Source organism: Nuphar pumila, chromosome 13 (genome assembly GCF_984573655.1).
Source record: "Nuphar pumila chromosome 13, dmNupPumi1.hap1.1, whole genome shotgun sequence".
Lineage (NCBI taxonomy): Eukaryota > Viridiplantae > Streptophyta > Magnoliopsida > Nymphaeales > Nymphaeaceae > Nuphar > Nuphar pumila.
In genome coordinates this window covers 3,112,350-3,132,754 of record NC_143261.1, presented here as the reverse complement: position 1 = coordinate 3,132,754, position 20,405 = coordinate 3,112,350, and the positions used below count along the sequence as shown (strand labels likewise).

At 39.5% G+C, this 20,405-nt stretch overlaps 1 protein-coding gene across 2 annotated transcripts; it reads left to right on the top strand.

The window, feature by feature from the left end:
- The first annotated feature begins 11,183 nt into the window (after window positions 1-11,183).
- Window positions 11,184-19,012, top strand: LOC149817525 (U1 small nuclear ribonucleoprotein C-1-like). Of its 2 annotated transcripts, XM_089984423.1 has the most exons (8): window positions 11,184-11,206; window positions 11,324-11,426; window positions 13,761-13,824; window positions 13,940-13,982; window positions 15,135-15,176; window positions 15,254-15,542; window positions 17,564-17,960; window positions 18,745-19,012. In XM_089984423.1, exons 3-7 carry the CDS (start codon window positions 13,817-13,819, stop codon window positions 17,956-17,958), a joined length of 777 nt encoding a protein of 258 aa, XP_089840549.1. In that variant the 5' UTR covers window positions 11,184-11,206; window positions 11,324-11,426; window positions 13,761-13,816; the 3' UTR covers window positions 17,959-17,960; window positions 18,745-19,012. The 2 variants fall into 2 exon arrangements, with proteins under 2 accessions (XP_089840549.1, XP_089840550.1); XM_089984424.1 differs by lacking the exon at window positions 11,184-11,206 and having other exon boundaries at window positions 11,246-11,426; window positions 18,757-19,012.
- Window positions 19,013-20,405: the final 1,393 nt, after the last annotated feature.

Sequence of the window (20,405 nt, the reverse complement as noted above, 5' to 3'; positions counted from 1 at the left end):
TTAGAGACGATGAGTTACGTAAGCTTAGCGGAAGTGATTCGAGGTCGTGCATATCCTATGCACGCTTAGCACAACAGAATGTCTGAAGCAACATAGTCGAATGGGTAGATAGTGTGGGGCGATGCCAAAGTCTTTGGCATATGAGCGTTTAAGCCAATGAAAGACGGTTGTGTTGCCTTCAATCGAGGGTCTTAGAGCAAGGTACACGTCTTAATAAGCATCACAGACATTGAATTTAGCATCGAATTTCCAAGATGCACCGAATGAGGGGCATGTTGATTTTTGGGACCTATGGGTCCCGTTGAGCATATAGTGCGCCCCATGGGGAACCCCCTACCACGATAGAGAAGATTTTTCAGCCATCAGTTGAAGTCAGTTGCTAATATGACATAGTAAAACCATGGTTTTAAAACTTGTTGACTCGTCACTCGGCTCGTCCTTGAATGACCCATGACTCAGCTTCATGTTAACTTTATAATTTATATAAAATATATAATATATGTATATATTATGTTTATTTTATAATATTTTTTCAATATATTATATATAATATATATTATATGATATTTTTATAATATATTTAATGTATAATTTTATTAATATATAATATTTATATTATATATGAATATATATGCATGACTCGTTCATGACTTGGTTGACTCGCCCCATGACTCGGCCGGGTCAACTAGGTGTCTTCGCTGGGTTTTGTTCAAAATGAGTTTGTAATTGTTTTTTACCCATCAACTAGGCGGGTCAACCGATTCACTGGGTTTACCCAACAAGTTTTTAAACTATGAGTAAAACTCTCTAGGAAAGAGAAATCATAGTTGCTCGACATGCACTCCTCGAGCCCCTCGCAAAGGTGCGAGGTTGGACGGCAAGGCGGGCAACAAAAGCGGGCTCCGTGCATGCCTGAAATGCTCAAATGAAGAATTTGCATACTCACATTTGTGATATAGGAGTTGCTCACTCAAGACCGCACGATGGTGCACCAATGCAAGTCAAGAGAAAGGTTCATTATATAAGTGTTAGGGGCATTGACCCAATGGGAGGAACCCTAATTGGGAACACAATGCTTTTGTCTCCAATGGCAAATTTTGTATTTCGATGAAACAACTGCACCATGGTCTTTTTTATTTATGAATGTGTCAAAGATATTTTGATCTTGGCTCGGTAATTCTCAATGTGCATTGAGATATATGGCTCGAAAGTTCGAGCAGACCCGCGTAGGCATCAACATGGTACATGTGGATGAAGTAGCTTCTTTTTGTGTTTTGATTTCACGAACGCGTTCTCTGCTTATGATTGTGCCGAAGAGTACCGTGACACATAAATTTTGCATTGGAGGTCTCTTTTTGCGGATACGAAGTTGAGACGAACTGAGAGTGACGTAGCACTTCCAAAGCATGACACATGGCCGCGGGTGGCCGGGGAGGCCCCCGTGGCATAGAGCTGAGTAGATGCACTTGAGATGAAATGTGCACACCAATGCTTGCCTGTAAAGTTGTGTTGTCTCGTGCCATTGCTGCATACCATAGGTAAGACATGAGCTTTCCACTTAGCAATGTGCATATCATCATAGGCTCCATCGCAACACACATATGTACACCACTTTCGGCCGGTGATGAATAAAGTTCCTGAAAAACATATGGTTTGTACCGTAAGAAAGGGATAATAGAGCTTTTGCACATAGTTACATAGAAATTCTAATTACCCCTCTCTATCTAGTTCCAAGCATACCAATACTTGGTATTGCTATGAAACTGGCTTCTAAAGAACTCAGAAACCTGTTTAAAAAACACCAAGAAACTTACTTATGAATGCATATGAAAACTAGTGCTTTGTACAAGGGAAGTCAATACCAAACCTATTATGGGATAATAAGACTTTCACAGCTCCTCCTACGGCATTAGGTCCAGCTTACTTTCATTAAAACCATCAGTAGGCTTTTCTCACTTCTATTGAGGCTGTCATGGGAGGTTATATTTGTTTTTCTTCAATCTAAACTTAGTTTTTGTACTTTTTTATATCAATTTCATAGTTGAGATTTGAGAACAAGTGGCAGCATGTCATTGATCATATTAGCTGGATATTGTCTTAAAAACTTGTTGCATTTAAACCATAGCTATACATTGTAAAATTATATGATATTTTAATCTTAGTGATTTTGCTTTTCGTAGCATTTCTTTTCTCATAACATATATGGTGTCATTATTCCGATAACATAAATGATGAGATCTAATTTCCGGAAACTTGTACCAATTTCATTAGAAGCTTGCACTATCATCAAGCAAATCTCCTACCAAAACCTCACATCAATGTCTATTAGAAACTTGTATAAAAAAATTTAGATAAATGTTTCAATGAAAAAGTACCTCAAATTTTTTACGGCCTTGCGTACCTGTCCCTACTTTTGCCCATCTCTGGCAACCATGCTTTAGGAGATATTCTCTTATACAAAAATATTTGCCATATTTCATTGTGGTGTACTTTCTATAAGAAATTCACAGGCATGAGCTTCATTTGATCAGAATTTGACTTTATAGCTTTCTTTAAGAATCAAACTTTTTTTTATGAGGAACTGATAAACCATTTCAGATCGGTGACCTAGTTGCACTGGTTATGCTTGCCGTATATACATACGATCACTGAACTGGTGGCGTAAACCCTTGGCGCACCCCAAGGTGACTTGTGAATGTCACCAAGTTGACGGGATCCCACAAGTTTGAAACTCATGGATGATGCTTAAGGTTGAAGCTGGGTGTACTCCCCATGGTCAGGGGGGCTTTAATCATCCAATAAAAAAACCCTCAATCCCATGGAGTCCTAGCTTTGGCTTAATGCAAGGAGTGATGCCTGTGGGAATGGAACCTTCACCGCCATCCTAGCGGCCAAAGCCCCCTCCCACTGCACCAAACCCCTTGGGGCTTATCAAGAGAATCAAACTTTGAGCAATGATGCTAAATTCTAAGAGCCAAAATAAAGCGTTGAAGAACTTGTATGAAATAGTTCGGATCTTAACCAAATATTGTGGGCCTAGTTTATACTATTTACTCTCAGATCTTGTGGGTTTGACCTGATTAGCTACTTAGACCTACTTAGTAATTTAGATTTAAAATACCATGTTGATGTCAATTATGGTTGGTTAACACCCTACTTCGTTAAAAGTCTATTAATAAAACATATAAATCACTTATGAGGGGTCAGATGAGCAGTAAAGTAAAAAGAGAATAAAAAGCTTCAGACACTGGAGGGTTTGGAACCCACCATATTACCCAACACTTTCCAACACTTTCCCATGTGTGTGTAGGAATAGCAGTGGACCACAGGGAAACGGGGCCCTGCCTCGCCTCGCCCCGTTTGGACTGGGGTTGAAGGATATAAAACAGGGATGGATGCAGAGATAGAGGTTAAAATCAAAACCTGTGTGGTGATGGACTTACGCTTTTTCCTGCCTTGCTCCGTTTGGACCAGAGATGGCGGACATGAAACTGGGATAGAGGTTAAAATCAAAACCTACAATCTGTTCTATACACACAGGGATTATCTTACATCTTTTTAGTTAGGCCACTGTTATAACTCCAAAAATTATACTTTTATGTGTTTTATGCTTGATTTGAACCATTAGATGTTTTTATCATTACTTATTTACTAAAAAACAAGTTTTCTTATAAAATGATTTGATGTAAAAATATCAACCATTTGTTGGCAGCTCGTATTGGACTCAACCTCAGGTTCAAATACCATTGAGGAAGCCATACATTCACCAGCTTAACCAATACAATAATAATGATATAAAAAAACACCTTATTTCACAAGATAATAAGGGTGCAAATAGTTCTGATTGCTGCAATTATTAATAAAAAATGGCTACAATTATTAATAAAAATCTATTTCATATGGACAAATCAAACTATTTGCTGCAGTCAGGGCTGGGCTAGGACTGGACTGGGCTACAAAAATGGATAAAAATCTATTTCATATGGACTCAGGGCTGGGCTAGGACCGGGCTTTAATTTTTTTTTTAACTGGGCCGGTAGGCAGGACTGGGCTACAGCACCCTTGCATTAATGAGGGCAAAGGATAAGTCCTTTACTCAGGCTGAAGCTTGGCGACTCCCTGAAGGCAAGGGGTGCACCACCGGGTTACACCTTTGGGATAACAATTGTAAGTAAGTCATGCTGACACAAATCTGAAGTAAGTCATGCTGACACAAATCTGATTGAACAGATCTGAATCTGATTCTAATGCACATTTTGATTTTACTTAAAAGATTTGAAATTCAGAAATAATATGTCGGATTCAAATTGGATATCGGACTATACTCAGGTCCATGTGGAGCACGCTAATGCAAATAAAACAAGTGAAACCCATTAATTACCTGGCAAGGAAGCGCCTCAATAATGTCATAGAGTTGAAAGGACGTCAGTAATTCCAAACCTCAAAGCATGTCTCTTGGTACAAGGCAGAAACCAGGCATAATTAAAAAATATTAAGTGTCAATTGGAACGTGACATGTGTTAAACCATTAAAATAATATTTAAATAATAATTAAAATTAATTTTAAGTTATTCTTATATTTATTAAAAAATAGCCAATTCGTCGTATTGATTTTTTTAGTGATACTATACATATCAGTTGATACACACCAATATTGACAACACTGGTTTACATGAGTGGTTTTATACAAACCAGCTCATGGAACATCCCAATACAGCACATAAGTAGGATCTTTTAAGGATTGAAAATTAGCAGTTCAGAAATTTTGTAAATATTCAAACATCAAAAAACATGTTCTTGTTGATTATGTGATGCCCATTTTTTTTTTAAATTCTTTTTCTCAAAAAGGCCAACACAACAAAAGATTGTTCCTTTTATAAAACTCTTTTTCCAAGCACAAATTCAAAACCAATACCAAAATTCTCAAAAAATTTGCCCCTTTGGCAAATCAACATTTTGCACACCTTTTCAAGATCATTATTTTCTTTAAGTACCATTATGGCAGCACTACTATGTTCACACTTACATTCTGGTACCGACCTTAAGTCAATCTTAACGTACCATTTCGGCACCGGGTTAAATACCCAAAACATTTTCATTTCATATACAAGGTTTGTTACAAAAATACTTTTCATTAGTTTCACAAAATAAGAGTTTACAAACCACAATATCAATACAAAGTACAAAAACCAAAACCAACTCTCATAAACCGTCTCAGGTCGAGTGCTGCATAAATCATCGAGTCTTCTATGTTGTACCATCCTTCCGACTACAACACTTTAAAACATCAAAGTAAGGTGAGATGAGACTACAAGTATGATCCAACTCAACATGAATCACAAAACTAGCATAATATGCATTTGCTTTTGGAAAGCCACCAAAACTCAAATTCTAACACTGAAAGAGTCGACTTTCGGATCTAAACCATAAACTGAAACACAGAGGAGTCTACCCTTTAAACACATGGGTCAACCCACATACTACACAACATAAGCTAAGAGTCGACTCTCATACACTGGTGTCGACCCCATATATAACAATCTCAAATTCAAGGCTTAACTCTAGGACAATCTCAACCTAAAGTTTCAAACTCAAGTCGTATGTAAGCGAATACAAATTATCTCAACCAAAGAGAAGACAATCAAATTAAAGCTCAATAGTAACGGGTGGCATAATCCAATTATCATAAGCTCACAACTATAGCACAACATACATTCATACATCATATTATTGTGGTTAAAGCAACCCAAGCTAATGCTTCACGTATTGTAGCATTACAATATCAATATCTTGGCCAAGACACAAATACCGCCACAAAAAAAAAACATACAACCAACATAATGGTGTACCCTCTAGGTACTAGCACCCTAGGCCAAAGCTCATAGTACCTCACAAGTACGGTCTACAAGAAAAACGTCCATGTACTCTCAGATATGAACAACAAAGTACCACAAGGTATTACCCTGATACCTAGGTATAGGCCAAGATGTGACAAACACAATGAAGGCCAACTCAAGATATTTGCTTGATATCATAGATCAACACCTAACACAAATCAATAAGATCACAAGAGGTGTCGACCTTGTAAAACCTTAAAAAATTTGAATATTTTTAATAAGTAAATAAGAGAGGAGGAATATTTTCGGTTGTATAATATTATAATACTAAAATAAGGTATCTCGGACCTTACGGGCAATGGACTTCGGGTTCAAGTAAGAAGGCGTCAGAGGAACACACATGTTTAAAATATATTGAAATAGTAATCAAGACAAGAAGCGAAGAAGTAGCGTGGTGGTGGGGCACACGGTCAGAAGGGAGGATGCCCCAGGTTCGAAACCCCTTGGGCGCTAGAAAAATTTGGGTATGCGCCAAAATGAAGCCTTTTTCAAAGGAAAGAAGGCTAAACGATTGGGCCACATTGAGAGCCCAACCGTCCAGTTTGGGAAGCGCCTCCCTTCCATGTTTTCGAAATGGAAGGGAGTTCCAAGATGGAGAGTAATGGGCAGCAGCCGTTTTGGGAAGGCTGTAATGAAGGAAAAAAAAAACATTTTTTTTGGAGAGACTTTACAAAAACCGAGGTGCATTTGAAGCTCCTTCCCTTTCCTCTGCCAACCTTCCCTCTCTGACGTGTAAACCTCTTTCACCCTATTGCTTGCACGATTTTCTTTTTTTTCATCCTCCTCACCACCATTGATTCTGGCGAGGAGCTTGTACGTGGGTACCTGATGTCCGTGAGGAAGAAGAAGGCCTTACCTTCGGATTCCTATCTTCACGAGGTAGGGGATACCATCTCTTTTACATCTGGATAGTTTCATTGAATAGGGTATGTATTAGTATTGTACAATCTCCATCAACATAAGTCTGATTCATTTTTCTTGCTTACATCCATGAAATATTTAATTTTTTTACCAGTCCTAGCGATGTTGATGGATATTGTTAAAATGAAAGACTTTGTTTGAAATATACCTAGATAAGTCGATGATGGTGTCCGTCCATCACACGACAGATTTACCAAACCCCGACAGTCGTCCGCGGGATAACCTTCGAACTGAGGTTCGAAGGGGGGTGAGTCGCAACCTCCACCAAAAAAAAACTACAGATCGGGACTGCTCCGGCCTGCACGTTGTTGTGAGTATTGCGACTCGTGCAAACCCCTGGTCCAAGCTGCAAAAAAAAGAAACAAAGACAAAACCGAGACTGGTGTTCGTTGGGAAAACTTCCAACTCAGAGTTTGGACAGTGGTTGGGCTGCGGGGTTTTGCTTCATCTCGGTACTCAAACCAGACCCTCATGGTCAGTCTGATGGTACCAAGCACAACTAACCCGTGTATATGTGTCTCAAAGCATGAATCTCGGTGTTCTTTTGAATATACACCTATAAACTGCACTTCGTCCATATCTGGACCGACGTCACATAGTCTACACATTTTGATGCCTTACGTGTTAATGGTTTATATATAAGAAGACCGTAGAATGCACCGGGCAAATGATTTAAAGTAGACTCTTATTCAAAACAGTTTGTCGTCCCCTGTGAAAAAATTCTGGTACACTCGCACTTGCTGGTGTGCAACCACCACAGAAACGTGGCATGTACACACGTAACGGACATTCATGATGGCCCACAGACTAGAATGGTCTGGTGGAAGGTCTGACAGGGCCGGGTTCAGCAGACCCGCACCCTAACCGAAGTCACCTGTTGCGGTCTTGAAGGGACGTTAGCTGGCCTAAACCGACTGGACGTCATTCAGTCCGGGAGTTGTTGTCGTGACCTTGCACACGACAATGTGTCCCTTGCCACTTCTGTGGTGCAATAGGGATTCCTCTGCATAACTAAGCTGATTTGGGGATCAGACGGTCTGGACCCGAGTAACACAGACCTGTGCTCATGAGACAGAACCGAACCCTTGTGTGAATAGGGAAGGGTGTCCGCCGGTCAAACTGACCGGGCGTCGCAGGGGGGGGGGGGGGTCGCCAACCTAACAGTGTCGTTGTGGGTGCTGCACTGCAGCAAGGCTGCAGTGGGTGGTCCCTTGTTGCACACAGACCTATCATGCGATTGTTTGTTGGGGTCGAGTTTGACAGATCCGGACCGCCAACAGGTGGGTCTGACAGGGATGTTGAACCCTGTGGTGGTAGCACATTCGGTTGGACTGTTAGTGGGTGCTGGTATGACAGGGTTCAGTAGAACCGAGTCCAACTGTGGCCCACGCCTTTGGTGTGGGCAGACCTATATTGGTGAGTTAACAGATCAAACCCACTGCGGGTGGTCCCACCACAACAGTCAGTTACTTTGGTCTTGCTGGTTACGATGGGTTTGATAACGTGAACTGTAGCTGCTGAAAAAAAAAACATGTACCCTCCTTTCCCGTGTGACTCATAAGGCAGTACCCGGCGGCCGTCTTATGCGAAAGGGCTGGTAGTGGCCACTTCCTTGGTGTGACCCATCCACATGGGTGAACCATGGTGGTATGCACATGGTTGCGAGGACCAAAGGAGCCGGAATGCTCACTCACCCGGAAGGAGTCGTAGAGCATGACTCGAGTATGGTATAACTCGAGATAGAGTTGTATGTCAAGAGAGATATATGAATCCGGTTAGCTAACTGGCATAAGAAAACTTCGTCGGGTTAGCTATACATAAAATAAATGATAAAAATAAAGAAGAAATTTTTTCATGAGAACTGGGTATACCAGAAATAGTATATGTTACTGGTTTCTCATATGGTTTCTGGGTACACCACGACGGTGTATGTTACTGGATTCCTGAATTTTGGGTACACTGGATTGCAGTATATGTTACTAGACCGATGGTCCACTTTAGAGAGAGGATGGTACACACTCCGTAAGACATTCTTGGTTTGTGAGAGCGAGGCGTCTCACCGGGTTCCCAGTCATCGGAGTTAGGGGATCAGAATCACCAGTGAATCCTAGGTGGTGGGTCCGAGTCTTTTGCAGAAGAATTAAGGGTGCATCCAATGATAGTTACTTGCCAATTGGGGATCTCTCTCGGTCGAGCACTGTGCCTCTTTTGGGTATTTGTACAGCTAGTCATACGAGATATTAAATAATGGACTCTCGTATAATCTCGGTCTGCTACGATGTCGAATATCTGTGCGTACTCACAAGATAAATAATGGAACGAAGAACGAGAACAATAAGTGTAGTGATGATCAAGAAAACAGATAGAAGTTCTAGTAGAACAAAACCTAGATATGAAACTCCTATAATCACTAGCACAGAATTCTGAACTAGATGTGACAACCATAGAAAGTAAATGCCTGTTAATTAAGCATTGAATTCCTGTTATATCATGTCACACACACATACCTGTTCACATGACACTACACATATGTATTCAGGACTGTATCACTTACTCGAACTGGGTTAGTCTGATTCCTTTGTGGTTTACTGTTTTTCAAGTGAGACTGCAAACGAACTATTCGAGTGAAGGTAGAGGCTTCGTCAGGCTGGTCATGACACTACTGCTTTTCTGCTTGATGTTTCTGGATATTTGAACTTTTATTGTAATAAACTCTGAACAAATGGAATGAGAATTTACTTTTGATGTAGCTTTCCATTTATTGGTTGTCGATTTGAATATTATAAAAAAAATGTTTAAATTTCCAAGAACAATAAATGGGGTGTTACATACCTTGTCGTCAACAAACTCTAAGTTAAACAACAATGATTATTTTCATAACACAATGTACCCTCGTAGTATTATCATACAACCTAACCCACTAGGTCGTACCATACTGACACAAGAATAGAGCCAAATCTTAATGTATTATCACGACACCGACATAACGCTAACTCACATCGTACTACTATGGTACCGACACACGGCCAAGACACACTTTGTACCCTTAAGATAGCTGCATAAATCCAACACTCAACATATAATCATGACACCTCCTTAAGCCAAACTATCTTGTACCCTTACGATATCTACATATAGCCAAGTCATATAGGGGTCAACACTCTTTTGAATCCACGCTCTTCATTTTCAAGCATCAAACAATCCAACTTACGTATTGTTGTACTAGTAATATCCATCACTGAATTAACTTGGCACATTCAACATGTTTATGTGTAAAGAATGCTCTATTACACAAACTCGATCTTCTTGGATCACCACAACTTAAATTTGTGCATCATCACATGCGCTACAAAACAATGCTAATGATATAATTTTTTACCAACCAAGTCTCCTTCGAATCCAGCATAACTCCAAATGTGTCTCTCACACTAACTAAGTCCCTCTTTAACAACTCCAACTTCAAATCTAAGTTCACGATAAATAACTAAGTTTGATCTCTCATATCAAACACCAACAAGGTAGGGTCTTACAAACAAGTTGAATCCCTCGTATCTTAAGCTTAAAAGTATTAACCCGCACCTAAGCTACCAAAATAAACCCTCTTACAAGCACTGGAGTCTACCCAGACCACTTAAGAGTCGACTACAGGGTTGACCCACACTCAACCACTGCAGGGTTGACCCACTACGTTCAGGGGTCGACGGACCCAAGTATTTTACATGTATTTTTAATAAAAAAATTCTGAAATTATACGGGTCTGGATTTGAGATTCCATTTTCGTGACCCGGCAAAACCCGAATGCATTATTAACTATATGGGTGGTTCCGGGTCCTTGACCCGATCCATTGGAATACTACCTAACTCGGTGTCGTGAGAGTAGGGGTGGCAATCGGGTCGGGTTGGCGGGTCAGAATACCTCAACATGAACCCGACCTGTTTATTAAACGGGTAACCCGACACGACTCAGTTAACCCGTTTAATAAACGGGTTGGGTCGGGTAAACGGGTTGGCGGTTTAGTGGGTGGGTTGGTGGGTCGGGTTCGGGTAAACGGGTTGACCCGACCGCCTAACCCGTTTATTAAACGCCGGGTTGGCGGGTTGGCATAACCCTAACACGAATCCGACCCGTTTAATAAACGGGTTCGGCGGGTCGACCCGTTTATGATACGAACCCGTTTAAGCCAAACCCGAACCCGCCTAAGAGGCGGGTTGGCGGGTCGGGTCAGGTTTTGCCACCCCTGCTTGAGAGAGAGAGAGACCAGGCCTTCGCCTCCCCACAGATTAGTGGCTTCCACCTTTCTTTTTCCGCTCTTGCTCCCTCTGATTTCTCTACACACTTCCGGCCGGGGTTAGGGTTCGTCTTCATCCTTGCGCATCCTGTTCCCAGGGTTAGGGTTGTAGGGTTTTCTTCCTCTTTGTTCTTGAGAGTTGGGGGGTGCTTACTGCCTCTGGTTGATTTAAGGGTTAGGGATTCTATTGTTCAACTGCTCGTTTGGGTGTATTAGGGTTTGGTTCCGGAGAGAAAGGAGGAGACGAGTTTGTTCACAGCGGAGAGCCGAGGCGGATCGGTGGCGCAGCGTGTGCGGTGTTGCTGACTATCTGTATCAGGTTAGAATGCCGTTCCTAATCGGTCCTTGTTGAAATACCTCCTCTCGTTCCATCTTTGTGATCTTGCTTTTATTTTCACGTCGCACGGAGTTCTGCTTAGTGCTCACTCTCTCTATGTCGTTAAATTACCAAGACGATAGATTGCGAGTTCGCTTCGTCTTCGCGACCTTTTTTTTATTTCCCCTTTGTTTGATTTTGGATTAAATGTAAAGGTAGTTTTTCTTGAAATAGAGGAGTTTCTTATTAATCTTGGGTCTTATTTCGTGGGATCCATCGTTGCTTTGTTTTTGTTTATGTATTTCGTGGCCTTGTGGTTTGTTTCTGCTGTTGCTTCTGCTCCTTTTTCTTAATTAAATAAATACACGGGAAATGCTGAAACGTGAATCATGCGATTGTGATTTTGTATTGAGCGGGCCATGGATATGAATCTGTATGTTTCATCACCGTATTTTCTTCACAAGGATTGATATGTTTCATTTGCAAGTAGCATCTTCTCCATCGTGTATTTAGTTTTCTTCTTGTTGTTTCGTATGCTGTGAAGAAACTTCTAATGTCAGAGATGGTTTGGATTGGGTTTGCGGAGGACACACTGAAGGATAAGCATTAGAAGTCCACGTTTTGTATTTTAAAATATTTTTCATGTTTTGGCATGTCCTATGCTTCTATAGAGAGGAATCTGTATTTCTCTTAGGGCGTGATACTCTATATTGCGAAGGTTATTTAATAAATATTGGCAGTATTTTGAAAATATCGTCAATTTATCATGATATTATCGGCGGCCTATATGATTTCTAAGTTGTCGTGATATTTTCAAATATCACCCGTTTAGAAAGTATTGCAATATCGACATGAAGAAAAACACCTGTTGTAAATTTTGTAATTTCTTTATAGTTCCTAAATGTTTTTTTGCTGACATTTTTGTGATATTCTCTCCCAGAAAACAAAAGATTTTGATTAATAGCAGCAAAAAGTGGCAGGTATGGACATGGTTGACGAGGAAAGACCTGGATGATGACTAAGCATTTTTAGAACGTTTTTTCCTCATATGTTAAAGAAATTGTTCAGAGGCAGCAACATATGATGTTCAAATGTATAGTGACATAAAAAAAATCAAATTAATGGACTAAATAAGTCCATATTGAATAGTGCATAACTGTTGTGGTTCCACAAGGTTATGAAATTATCAATTGAATTGAAAGGCTAACTGCTAAAATGCTAGTGAACTTGAAACATTAATCAGTATCAACTAGCAAGGAGAAGTACTAAAGAAGAGAATTACACTCAAGGCTTTTGGAAAAATAGTTGTAACTTGTAAGCTGAAATTTATAAATATAAGATGTTACTTCAAAGTCTTCTCAATGCTAGGTGCATGATAGTGTACACTGTACAATAATGACCCGGTGTTGACAACCCATACATGGATTAGAGTTATGTGATAAATTTACCTCTAGGTTGTTTCTTTGCATGAATGCTGACAAACTGGTACTTTTTGTGAAAAACTAATTGAACTAGTGTACACACACACACACACGCACACCAGCTCAATTAGTTTTACTGAGTAATGATTTTGAATCATATTTGTGCTAGCCACCACATCTAGTTATGGAAGAACATGTTTGCATGATTAGACTTGCTTTGAGCTAACTGTGTTAGACAAAGACACAATGAAATAAAAGTTTCTCTCTTCTAATGCATGAGTTAGAGTACAACCTGTTCCAGACTAGATTGAAAAAGAATCCAGTTCTGGTCCAGTAATGAACCTAATTAGAATCATATTCCCTAGAATCCAGACCAGTGCAATCCTATATATCACCTCGATAATCGGTTCATTTAAACATGTGAAAAAAGCTTATTGACAGCTCATTACAAGCTTGTTATGTAAAATGACAGGGACTGCTTAGTTCAACTTAGCTTGTGTAAGCACTAATAGGCTTGTAAAGATAAATATATATAATACACCTATATGCTTTGTAACACATTATTTACTAACATGTAAACATATTAGTTGCCAATCATGACTTGCATTCAAGAAGTTAGGATAAGAGAAAAAAGGGGAGGTCAGTTCGTCTCCTCTTAGTTTATTGTCACCCCCCCCCCCCCCCCCCCCTCAAATGAGCCAGCGTATGCTTGAATCGTGCTTATAATATGTCAGCTCAGGCTTGAACTCATATTGGGCAAAGCAAGCCAAGTTTGAACAAGGCAAGTTGGGTTGTTCAGCCTGTTTAGCAGCCTACTGTCAACAGCTAGTTGCGATTTGTGTTTTCTTACTGCTCTATCTATAGTTGAAATGTGTAATTTACCAGTTTTTCTGATCATGGATTGTTGATATTACAGGAACTTATCTGCTTTCTGGGTTAATTTTTTTTGTGGCATCAGTTCCATCTTCCAGCATGCCACGGTAGAAGAATTGCTTCCTTTCAGTCTGATTAACAGTTTTTTGTCGCTTTTAGTTTATTTGCTCTTTGCCAATCTGCAGACAGTAAGTAGGCTAATTCATCCTCTTTGTTCTGTAGGTATTATTGCGACTATTGTGACACCTACCTGACACATGATTCGGTAAGGGCATCGTTTTGTTTGGTGTCTTAGTCCTTTGTTCAAATTCCTAACTTTTTACACAGAAATATTTCTTCCTGAGCCGTAATTGTTGCATTTATAACATTGTTTGTTGACTATATGGGGTGGCTTTGCCTACCTGTTAAAAAAGGTTGGTCTGGTGGCATTATGGAGGGAGATGTAAGAGATGGATTATAGTAAGTGAAAGAACACATGGATGTGCACACACACGTCAAATCCCTAAGCTGCAACTCTAAACCACAATGTGAAGACTGAGATCATCAAGAAATATCAATAAAGGCATATCAAAGGCCAATTACAAAAGGACAAACAACAGATAACTACTAGATAATGAGTCAATTCATCAAGAAAATTTACAAATGTAGTGATGGACACAACATTGGTTATGTTTTCAAACAATTGACCTTGTTGATGTAGCCTTATGTCATGTAAGTCCCATGCTTGTATGATGTAGCATGCTTACATAGTCAACGTTGCCTTCCTGGCAGTGAAGTGTCCTCATTTTTGCAGTTCCCTTTGTCTCAGACGTGTTATGATTCATACCCTTGAATTTAAATTGACTTTTTAGCGATCATAATGCGGTTAATGAACATTGTGGGCATGCATTTTCATGTAGCTGTGGATGCAAATTTAGTAAAGTTCTGTTGTTTCAAATGGGCATGAAAGCATCCCCAGAGTGTTATACTTTTTTTTTCCATTTGCAAATTTAAAAATTCGAGAGGATTGTACATATCGTGAGTACTTGTTGATGTAGAAGTCGATTTGTATTTTATGTCTGCCATTCTTGTTCTGGGTTGGCATTCTTTCCTGAACTTGATTTAAATCTGTTCTGTTTTATGCATGATTTCTGTAGCATCATAAAGTTTCACTCTCTTGCGTGTTATGCATGACCAATGAAACTACCTTTGAGGTACAATGTGATTGCCTATATTTTCAGATTAAATGTTTTTTATTTATTTATTTTCATCTGATCACCATATCCCATTTTCAAATATTGATGATTTGTTGTTGAGTTTTGTGTTTATTTCGTGATGTTGTTGCATTTTCTAACTCACCCTGACAAATTTTTGTTAGTTAGTCTCAATTACTGTTTCCTTCCATTGCTAACTGTATGCATTTATTTTTTTGTACCAGCCATCTGTCAGAAAGCAGCACAATGCAGGATACAAGCACAAGGTATCATTCTCAGAGACACTATAATGAATTTGGTAGTATTTTTAGAGGCTAGTGGCTGATTTCTGCCTTCTTGTCAGGCAAATGTGCGTTCTTATTATCAACAGTTTGAGGAGCAACAAACTCAAAGCCTGATTGATCAAAAGGTCAAAGAGCATCTTGTTGGCCAAACAGCATATCAGCATCAAGTTGGTGTAGCTTTTAACCAGCATCTCGTTTCTCTCCCATCAGCACTACCAAGGCCTCGTCTCCCTGTCCTGCCACCTTCTTTCATGCCTATTGGTGCATCCCCACAAACCCCTGCAAATGTGCCACTGATGCCAGGAGTTCGTGCTCCTGTTCTCCCACGCCCAGCTCCTGGTCCTCCAGGTATAAAAAAGTACAGGTCTTTCTGCTGCATCTTCTGTTATATAGAAGAATTCTAGTTGATAAGTTTTCTTTTACAGCTGCATTTTTCTGAATGCAAGTGATTCTTATAATCATTCCAAGTGTCTGGTCTCATCTGCTTGTGCATGGGAGCTTTCATACATATATAAGAATATCTCTTTTTTATGCTTATGTATCATATTGTATGAATAGTCTGGAATATTTTTGCATTAGCTGCTTGTCAAAGTCTGTGAAGTGTGGATTGATTCAAGTGAATGTCAAATGCACCAATTCACTGAATCATTTTGTCTACACATTTCCTTTTTTTTTCTAATTTCAAGTAGATATTCTCTACATTTGAAAATTGTGTTTTTTTCTAATAATTTTTTGTGCTGGAAATGATATTTTGAAAATTTTAAGCTGTATGGTGCACTTCTCTGCTTTTATATTTATTCAAATTTAATTATTTCTCTTAGAAATAAAATCCTTAAATCCATGTAGGGTCACTTTTGACAATTTTTTTCATAATCACAACTTAATCATGATTCCGTCTTTGGTTGATACTATTACAAACCAGGTGTTTTCAGTTTCTCCCCGGAATCATATCAGTTCCTTCCACTAGCATTAATTATTTTTCTGTTGATGGATTTGGTTTCCCAAGTGTTAAAAGATGTAATATATTGATCATCTGCTCCTTCTTGCTTTAAGTAACCTCTCTCTCGTGTTTGTGTGTGTGTGTGTGTGTGGTACTGATGTTGGTATCATAGTATGTAGTGAGCCCCATCTATTTTCTCTTCCTGAAGCAGACCCTATAAATGTGTTCTCTGTTTTGTTTAGTGCATGATTGCACGCATATGTGCAAATTGGGATGAGGAGGCGAGAGACAAATTTAATAACCTTTATTGATGCTTAACTTACTGGTATACAGAATTTTTTATGTTACTTGTTTATGCCCATCCAACACAAATTGGGAGAAAGGATGTAACAGGAAGTATCAGATCATCTGATCCCTATATTTGCTTTGGCATCTTAAACAATAAGTCCACAAAGTCAGTGAGAGATGATGGTTGTTCATGCTATACGTTCACATATCTAAGATAAGCATTTGACATTGCAGGGAGTATGGAATAAAGCTTTGAGGATAATTCATATGTGAAGTACTGCTTTCTGTTTCACTAGTAGGTACAACATCTATATTTCTATGACTCTCTGTGATGATAATGAACCCAAGCAGCTTGGTTTAAACTTACACATTATTTAGCATGTATATACTGTAGCTTCCAGTTCTTTCATAGCAAAAATTTCTCAGGCACCGAACATGTTTATGCCATCCTGGTACCTTCATTGTGGCAATCAGGTATCTTTAGCTTACAAAGTAGTTTTACTGGTTGCTATTGTTGAAAATATAACTCAATTGGCAGGCAGTTGAGACAATTTCCCTTGGTAGTAATTGTAGTAGTTCATTGTTGGAGGTGGCTAAGATAATTGTACCAATTGTTGCTGTTGTTGGTTTCAATGGAGATAGCCACCTGAATCGAGATCTAGGTATTTATGCTCTCCGAAAACATAGAATCTGCTTCTTGAAAATTGTTGATCTTTATGCGATGGAGATGGCCACATGATATGACACTTTTGAGAATATAACATTTGAGATTGGAGAATAAAAGCATTTGAATATCTGCAGATGTTATGCATCCAATTCAGTTACTTGGCCTTTAAGTTCAGGCACTGTATGGTGCTTTTGATCACACGGAGTCATGAATGCCAATGCATCCTCTAGTTTATTAATCAGCTGGCCAATTCATCCTCCAGTTTATGAATCAGCAGATGCATAAAGCAGGGAATTTGTACGTTAAGATAGAAGGGGAAAAAATTTCCACTTGGATTGTGCTTCATGCAGATCATCTGAAGCATTAAGTTGAGAAATTGTCACTTGGACTATGCTTCATATAAATCATCTGAAACTTTAAGCAGTGACATATTTCTTCTTTATGAAGAATTTATATCTTGCTTGGCTTTTGCAGGGTATGCTGCAGTGCCAACCTTTCCATCAGTTGTCATGCCACCCGGTGCATCCCCTGTATCAATGCAGCCCAATGGTATGCCTAGGCCACCAGCAATGCCAGGGGCACCTTCTATAGCTAGCAATGGCAGTCTCCTTAGCAATAACCCTGGTGGATATCTAGGGAATCCAACTGCAACAGTTTCAGCATCCAGTGGAACTCCACCTGCCAGTTTTTCACAGGCTCCTGCTGCTACATCTCTCCCTAGTCATGTCTATGCTGCATCCCCACAACCACAGGGTTTACAAATGATGAGTCCTGGAAGGGTTGGTCAGTCAACTGCTTCATCTTCATCACAGGATGGTTACAGCTACGGTCAAGCTTCTGATGCCAGTCATTCCAGTCCAGCCTATTAGAGGTTAATTCTTTTCTGCAAGTTTTTCTTTTTATTTTTTTCATTCATGGCTTGCAATGTTAGTTTTGAAAACTAATGGTCCAGAATACGAGGGGGAACCCCGAGCCTCTATCTGCCCGAAACACAGAGACAAAGTTTGATACATTTAGGTTGAAACACTGATGGTCTATCAGTGCAAGTTCATTTCTGTCAATATAGCGTGCTCAGCTGCAGATGGGCTCTAACATGCAGAGGGCAGGAGCTTTAGTTTTACAGACTGGCCTACTTTGTGGAAAAAAGCACTTTTAGCCTTATTTTATGTTAATGAATTAGATGTACCTAGCTTATCATTTTGAGCATTAATGCATATAGCTAAATTTATGTGCATTATGCAATTTTTTGGGTTGAGCATCATAAATTGGCCATTCATTAGATCATGTACCTCAATCTATGTTTGCACCATCTTTTTGGTTCGGTTCACATCTATACTGCCAACTTTTTTCTGTTTTAACTTTTGCAAACGGTTTGCCTTTCGTGTTGCAACTAATTCAATGTTGATCATCGATACCGTGCCCTTGTCTATAATAACCCCCAGGTATTCTCAAGTCAAGCATGTGAAGTCATTTTTCTCCACTTGATAATGTTTGATTGAATAAGCTATCAGTGCCATGATAAAGGTGCCTCATGCCGTGAATGCTACAATTAAGGACTAGATTTAGTCTGTGTATGTATGTGCCTGTGCGCATGCATGCAGGTTTATACCCGTGCTTAGTGGGTTTACTTTCCGCTTTTGATTGCATTGAAATAGGTTTTGATGCAGATCTGCAAATTGACATCATCGAGTGAAACTGGAGCAGCATACAAATTAGAGTACATCTCTTCGACAGAATTCTTTTGATAGATCAGTTTTTGTTTTGCTACTCTGAATTGAACATAAGTACCGTGGTAAGTAAAAGTTAAATATTTACTGATTTATGCCATTCTCATAAACTGACGTAATTGGTGCCGTACATTTTGTATAATGTTGATTGTGTATGAACTAATACTTGATGGGCACTGAGCATGGGTTGTCAGTAGCATTTTATTTTCGAGTAAGGGGATCATATATGTGCCGGAAAATATTGGTTACGCTCGTTACCGCCATACTTTTTAGTAGAAAACACAATTTTAAACTGGTGTGCAGGTGCCTTTAACTGGTGGGTGGGTACTGGGCTCTGTAAGGGCTTGGGTGTCAAGGACCCAGTCACCCCACTCATGGTTTACCTTGCAGGGCGGGGGGCGGCCGGCCCATTAAGTGGCCTGGTTCTCAGCGAGGGTTCCTCATGAAAAAACATTTTCTTGGATTTTTTGGTGGGTCCAACCCAACAGGTATGATTTTTTTTTTGAAAGGCAAGCTGGGGTTATAATGCTCCCCACCAGTTACTATTCAACGTACCACTGGGTTTTGAATCTGCAACTTTCCACCGCAAGGAGACGAGCACTGACAGCTCCTACCAACCATGCGGAGCCCCCACCAACTCTTTGGTAACAGGTATGATTTTATGTTGTTTATTTTGCAAGAAAAACATATTTTATTTTTGGATTGTACCGTTATGTTCTAAGTAGGCTTTTCAGTGCTTCAAGAATAACACCCTACGATTCCCCAAAATTTCACAATCAAAGAGATCATGTTTTTATGTTGAAAAAAAATCGATCTAAAATATGTTGTAACACATATTTGGTAGGTTAATCAGATAATTTTGATAGATAGTATGATACTAATAAGTGTAGCCGCATATGTGAATGGCAAACTAATTTTTTATATTTAATATTAAAAAAATATTTTTATTGGAATAAAGCTAAAAACCATTAAACATTTAAAATTAATATTACAATATTCACTGTACTTGTCAGTGTTCGTGTCCGCTCCTGTTACATGGGTTGCAGTTTATTCGAGTGCTATCATGCTCTTGGCTGTTTGGAAGGTGTTGCAAAAACACTGCATTGGGAATGGAATTGGCAAGCTCCAACACCACCATTCACAAGGGGATGTTTTTGACAACTTCATCACCATACTCCCAAACAGAGCATATGTGGGGCACATGTAACGTCATAATATAGTTGAGCAGCTTGGGCTGAACTCCTCAACACATGGGTCTTAAACTTGGAATGATCCTCATATTATTAATGTAAATCCTGCCTCAGCTTACTATGATGCATTTTTAGGTACTCCAAAATTAAAACTGTCAGTGGAGCCAACCAAGTGTCAGTGAAACACATGCTCCTTTTACCAAGAACCATTTGGAGCAGATCATTTTCTCATTTTGCTTGCCATCACAGAATCCTTTCAGCAAAATACATCAAGATCATTTCCTTGCACTAGGTTAGCTGGAATGGTGCTTGTTTCTATCTTGGTACCATTCCCCTTCTTCATTATGTCTTTCATAGCTTCCTCACTCAAAGAAGGATTATCCTCCAAATTCACGAGCT

Excerpts from the sequence above, each read along its gene's own strand:
- LOC149817525 (XM_089984423.1), top strand. Across the intron at positions 13,983-15,134 it reads CCTACCTGACACATGATTCG|CCATCTGTCAGAAAGCAGCA; the intron begins GTAAGGGCATCG and ends TTTTTGTACCAG. Across the intron at positions 15,177-15,253 it reads ATGCAGGATACAAGCACAAG|GCAAATGTGCGTTCTTATTA; the intron begins GTATCATTCTCA and ends CCTTCTTGTCAG.